The sequence below is a fragment of the Lathyrus oleraceus genome, chromosome 3, assembly GCF_024323335.1.
Source record: "Lathyrus oleraceus cultivar Zhongwan6 chromosome 3, CAAS_Psat_ZW6_1.0, whole genome shotgun sequence".
NCBI lineage: Eukaryota > Viridiplantae > Streptophyta > Magnoliopsida > Fabales > Fabaceae > Lathyrus > Lathyrus oleraceus.
Window position 1 is genome coordinate 242129317 of NC_066581.1, and position 6700 is coordinate 242136016.

Consider the following 6700-nt stretch of genomic DNA (forward strand, 5'->3'; position numbering starts at 1 on the left):
CTACATCATCGAGGAGATGTGGCGCGAGCATATGGCTCGTGAGGAAAGGCGTGACACCCTCCTGAACACGATACACCAACAACTGTCAGACAATATGAGTTTTATGGTAGCTTCCCAGCAGCGTAGTGAGCGAGCACATCAGACTGTCACTGAGTCTTTGCTTGCGATCACTAATAGCAGCAACGCATGCGACAGTCTAATGAGCGTCACTTCGCTCTCATCGAGGCCAACCAAGGAGCTCTCTTAGGTCGCTCTCGGCAGCTGCAGGAAGGACTTAGTACTCGATCCAGACATCGTCGACCCAGGCATCCTGACCAGGGCGGTGACGGTACCGGTGCTCACCCCTAGATCTCTCTCTTCCAGGTTACTCCTACCCTATCTCACATTGAAACATTGAGGACAATGTTCGGTTTGAGTGTGGGAGGAGATTTTATCGCTTTTCATCTTTCCCTTATCTTTATTGCTTTCCTTTACTTTTATTGCTTTTTATCGCTTTCCTTTACTTTTAGTATGTTTTGTTTATTTTAGTTGCTTGGTTTTCCCTTTCAATAAAATAACATGTGTCTGACGAGTCATCTGTGTAAGTGTATCCTTATTTCCCCCATTTCTTTAACCTTACCAAAAAAAATTAGCCAAGAAACCAATACATCTTGAACATTCAGACTACAAGACAGGTTTATAATAGGATGTAAAAGACTTGGGAAAACTTTTTCAAAAATCGGTATTGTCTTAACACCTTAGGCTTCATGATTATAAGAGTAATTCCCGATACCCCATATGTTGTAGCCCCAGTTTTTGTTCCAAATAGGTCCTTAAGTGGTTTATCCTAGCAGTCAGCTCCGGCTTAAGCATGCTCTACGTAGGGGACCGATGAAAATAAGTGAATGATCACAAAAATTCTTGCTTTGTTCCCAAACCGCATGAAAATCCGGGCTAGGTGACTCTCACACGGTCATTTAACCCAGCAAAAATAAAAACATATGCGGAACATTCAGGAGAAAAATAAAAAATTAATAATAGTAAGCCTATTTGTTTGTTGGTTCAGAGGTATCTGGTGCTGAACTTGGTAGGGTGGATCATGATCCAATCCCCCACAACTGCAAATTGGGTTGAATGAAGGGGCTACACCAACTTATGTACCGAAGCCCCAGGCTTAGAAAAATAAAATAAAACGCCTATTTTCTTGTCGGTTCAGAGGTATCTGGTGCTGAACTTGGTCGGGTGGATTACGATCCAATCCCCCACGACCGCAAATTGGGTTAAATAAAAGGGCTACACCAACTCATGTACCAGAGCCCCATGCTTAAGATCATAATCACTAATTGGTCACTTTACTATGAGTATGTATAGATAACATGCTTAATGTGATTGCACTTGAATGAAAAGGGCTTTAGGAAAACAAAAAGAAGGCTTAGGTATGGTGGGGTGATGTGGATTGACTTGTATAGGAACGAAGCCTACGACCGCAATTGCGGGAAATGTCACTATAATACCCTTAGTTCGATTCGTTAGTACCTATCGATACATTCCTTGAATGAACTCATAAGTCTTTTTGCCTCGAATTAACCCTAGTTGATACTGATTTTTCTTGCATAAAAGAGTTTTGCTTGAGGACAAGCAAAGGTTTAAGTGTGGGAGAGTTTGATCGCACCGAATTACACTGTATTTTTTACTCGGATTTCACATGTTTATTAGGACTTTATCATCATTTTATTTGTATTATGCCCTTTATTCTCTTGTTTTCAGATATTTAGCACTTCCGGACTTTTTTGGAAGAAACAAAGCAAAAATACCTAAAATTAGGGTTTTTCAGCGAAATTACACACATGGCGTTGCACATGACGGCCGCTATAGGGGAAGCCATGAGTCACCAGCCCTCAACCAGGAGGTAACCACCACGTTCCCATGAATCACCTCATTTACACACATGGCGGGCGCCATGAAGGGATGGCGGGCGCCACCTTTGGAAATCACGTTCCCACTAAAGCCCACTAAGGAGAAGTTGGAGGGTACCATGGTCTTTAAAAACTGCTGAGAATCTCTATAAATAGCTCATTTCAGTTCGTTTTCTATCATCCAACTTAGTTTTACAACACTAAGCATATAGTTATCATTTGTAATAGCGATAATCCGTCACATCGGGGGGTTATCGTACCATTGTGAGATTGAGTTGGGTCACTTCGAGTTGCTGTCGTCTTTAGCTTTAAGAGTCGGAGGTTTATTTTTGTATCAGAATCGAAGCTTCCGTTTGGAGAAGGTTCTTATTTATCGCTTTATTTATTTACTTCTCGCATTGCTTTTACTTTATTTATTTCCTGCATCGCTTTTATTTTATTTATTTCCCGCATCGCTTTTATTTTATTTATTTCCCGCATCACTTTTACTTTATTTATTTTCCTCACTCGTTTTTATTTTATTTATTTTCCGCACTCGCTTTACTTTATTTATTTTCCGCACTTTACTCGCTCTCTACGCCTCACATTCTAAAACAAACTTTTCATTATGATTAACACCGTTATGTTTGTTTGCGTTACCATGTCTGGCTAAATATTTTAAAGGTTAGATAGAATGTAAGGATCGCGGTTAAAGTAATGTTTCACATATTGAAATCTGTAGAAATACTTTAAAGGCTGTTTTGATTTTTAACTCGAGTTTTCTAAAACAAACTTGGTTAGTTTTAATTATTCGAGGAGTGCGAAAACACCCTGGTATAGTAACTAGGAATCTTTATCACTTTAAGGAAAGCTATTTTGGAAACTGTTTTCGGACGCGTTGATAGGTTTAAAATCAATAAACTCCTTAGGTAAACTTTCCAAATCAAAATCACTTTTCAACTAAGTCTACGAGTCTCATTTCTTAAAAATAGGTTTACTACTTTAGCGTTCTGCGCACCTTTTATATGTGACAATAAAAGACCTTAATTTAAGGGTAAACTCGGTTCTGAATACGCGAAAGCGACAATTCCCGTTAAATGGATTCTTTTCAAGAGTAGAAAATATTGCCTCATAAGTAGTTCTATTTAGACAATCGAAACATCACTTAACTGACGTGAATTACATTCAACCTGTCTTTACCTGCATTTATTATTTACCCTTATTTTACAAACCAAATATCTCTTTTATACCGCCTTAGATAAACACCATAACGATAGTATTCGATAGATTGACGATTGGTCTCTATGGGATCGATATTCTTTTATATTACTTTGACGTTATTCGTGCACTTGCGAATCACAGCAATCATGCAACACTCCGATGCTCTGGATGAAAAGTCAGCTAGAAGATTTCTAGATGTATGAGAGTAACATTCCTATACACTGTGATAATACATTTTCTATTTGTTTATCTAAGAATCCCATTATGCATTCTAGAGAAAAACATATTAAGATGAAATATCGCTTTATATGTGACTATGTTCAGAAGGGTATTTTAAATCTAATGTTTGTTGATACAGACCATCAATGGACTGATATCTTTACGAAACCCCTTGCTGAAGATAAGTTTGTTTTCATTCTAAAAAAATTTAAAATGGACTTATGTCCAGACTGAAAAAAATGTTTTTCTCAGAATGACAAAACGAGACTTTGAGATTTGTTGGTAGTTTTGAACATGTGAGACTTCTGAAGTAAGAAGGATTCATAAGTTCAGATGTATTCAGTCAGAGTTTGTTTGGTTAAACAAATATGCGTCATGGATACTGAACAGTTTTTTCATCAATAACTATCAATCAGTCTCGATTAATGAAACCGTTTTAAGGCAGATGTCTTAGAAAATTGAACTATTTTTTATCAGATGATGTGACATGTTCGATGAATAAACCTTGGGAATATGAAAAATCCTTCACGCTTTACCCTCTTGTTAGAATTTTTGTTGTTTTCTTTTTGTTTGTCATGATTGCAAAAACTTCTATTTAAACTCACTCCACTCACTTCACACACTTTCGCTACTCTCACAACCTACACTTTCACTCTTTGAGCCAAAATTCTCTACAAACCGTAAAACCCTTTTTGCGCTTCAACAATGGCTTCTACTCAACAATTTGCTCAATAGACTCAAGATCAACAACAAGCTCAACAACAAGGGATTACTACTTCTCAAAGTACTGGACGTGGTTCTTCTTCATCATCGCAACTATCACAACAACTTCTTCATCTGCTTCAGGTTGTTACATCAAGATCCTCTTCAGGTGATCTTGTTCATACTAAAGACGCATATGATGTTCCTGAGATTACCTTGAATATCTCTGTAGATAGATTGAAAATTTTGGGAGAACTTCTCGTTGAATTTAACAATTGAAGGACAATGGGATTGACCTTCTTCCTACTGTCAGACTTCAAAGTTGAGAAACCGTCTTCAAGGTCCAATTTACTTCAATCTGGTGAAAGACTTTATGGATTAATGTTAAATCTTCTCTGTTCAAGTCACATCTTTCGTGTTTGGAAAGAAGATTGTGATATCTGAGAAGAGCGAACAATAATTGATATGGAAAGGGCGAAAATAAATTGGTTTTAAAAAAAATCAAAAAATAGAATTGATTTATAATAGTGACCGATCATAAAATGGTTTATGAATGTAAACGTTTTCTAAAACAATTTTGAAAACAATTTTTTTTATTAAGGTAGATATTAAAATATTGAATGACACGCCCTCTATTTTCCACCTTTAGTCCATTTGTCTCAATATAAGTTTACACAAATAATTTATTTCAAAACCACTTCCATCTTATGGTTGTTGAGGATTCTTGATGTTGATACTACTACTAGCATATGGCAATTCTTTGATAACTCAGACTAATGAAGGCCGGGTGAGCAACTATCCTAAATAAGCATATATCAATCATTTGTTTATTGCCAAATTGCTTTAAATAAGTTTTTATTCTGACTCATACTACTTGCATATTGTCGACTTCATGGTTTTAATTAGAAAAACAAAAAAGTTTCTTATTATCAAAGAAAAACTTTCTTTACATTAAAATAAAAAAATAAAAAGAATTGTGCAAATTCAACACCGTCGTAGTAAAATAAGCCGACCGAATCCGGTTGCCGTTTATAACAGCATATTATAATATTATTATGTCGATAAAACCAATATAATCACAAATCTATATATAGTCAGTCCAAATTGAATTTCACAATTCATCTACACAATAATATTTCAAGAGCATTTTCTAGCCAGTGATTTCTTTGATTAAGATTTTATTATAGTACAATTTTTTTTTGCCAACATTCATATTTTACAACTAATTTCCAACTTAAGGACACAAATTTTGACCAAATGGCTTTTTCTCGTTCAATCTTGTTCCTTTCCATTTCCATGGTTTTGCTTTCCTCGGTTGCAATGGCTACTGATCATATTGTTGGTGATGATAAAGGTTGGACTGTTGATTTCAATTACACTCAATGGGCTCAGCAAATGGTTTTTCGTGTTGGTGACAATCTTGGTATGTAAAAGAAAAAACAACAATTTTCCATTTGGTTTAGATTTTTTTTATATCATAATTATACTTAATTATATTTTATCTCCTTTTGTTTTTTCAGTTTTCAACTATAACCCTTCTTTCCACAATGTATTCAAAGTGAATGGAACACTCTTTCAAAACTGCACTTTTCCGGCAGAAAACGAAGCACTTTCGACAGGAAAAGATATCATTCCATTGAAAACTGAAGGCAGAAAATGGTATGTTTGTGGAAAAGCTGATCATTGTGCTTCTCGTCAAATGAAGTTTGTCATCACCGTTCTAGCAGAAGGTGCACCTGCTCCTTCTACTCCTTCTCCTCCACCGTCTTCGGATGCTCGCCGCCATGTTGTATCTTCTGTGTTTGGAGTTGTCATGGCAACCATGCTTGCTACTGTAGCCATCTTTGCATGAGGAGTTAAGAAATTTTATATTATATATTATAACTGCTCGGAGTAAGAGCGTAGTGATTACGGTTTTAACCCTGATTGCCAGAAGTTGTCTTCACGGTTAAACTACTAAACTATAACACCGATACAATTTTATATTTGTTCAAATTTTTTGTATTATTTGTGATGATGTTATTTGTAATGTGATCCTCAATTTTAGAACTTGTTTGTGTCAATTAAACAATATTATAACAGTATAATATCTTTTGAAGGTCTTATGATTCATTAGTCGATTATACCTGTAACATTTAATTAAGAGACTAACGGTTGTTTACGAAATTTCAGCGTAAATAAATTTGCACACCCAATGGAACACGCTAAATTTTCTAGTTTGGATAGATATACACAACTTTTCTATAAAATTTGCTTTACATTCATGAGCATTTATGGGTTGTTTGCATGCGCTTAAGGAGTAGATAGTCTTTTCCGAAAATGACGCGCCCTTCTGGAGACAATACTAGTGCACAAAGCAATCCCTAGAACGTGGTAGAGCAACACCAGTTACGACAATTGTTCCGACAACGTCATCAACACCAGTTGTACCGTTGCTGTTACAAGGGGTAACTCCCTCACCATAGTCAGGAAATGCCCTGTTTAACCCTAGGTTGCAAGGTCTTTGTTTGGTTTTTCTATTCCAAAGCATAATAAGGATTACCCTTATGGCATGCCAACGTCGATGATGACTGGCTTGCATACTAACATGTCTACGTGTCGTGATAATGTAGTGACAACAAAGCCATTGTATAACCCTTAGAATGCCTTTGCATCGACGATTAATAATATGGGTCGACCAGGAG

At 36.3% G+C, this 6700-nt stretch overlaps 1 protein-coding gene across 1 annotated transcript; it reads left to right on the forward strand.

Moving 5' to 3' along the window:
• The first annotated feature begins 5273 nt into the window (after nt 1-5273).
• LOC127129120 (blue copper protein 1a) lies at nt 5274-5868 on the forward strand. The gene is made up of 2 exons (XM_051058416.1): nt 5274-5439; nt 5537-5868. Exons 1-2 carry the CDS (start codon nt 5274-5276, stop codon nt 5866-5868), a joined length of 498 nt encoding a protein of 165 aa, XP_050914373.1.
• The last annotated feature ends 832 nt before the right edge of the window (nt 5869-6700 follow it).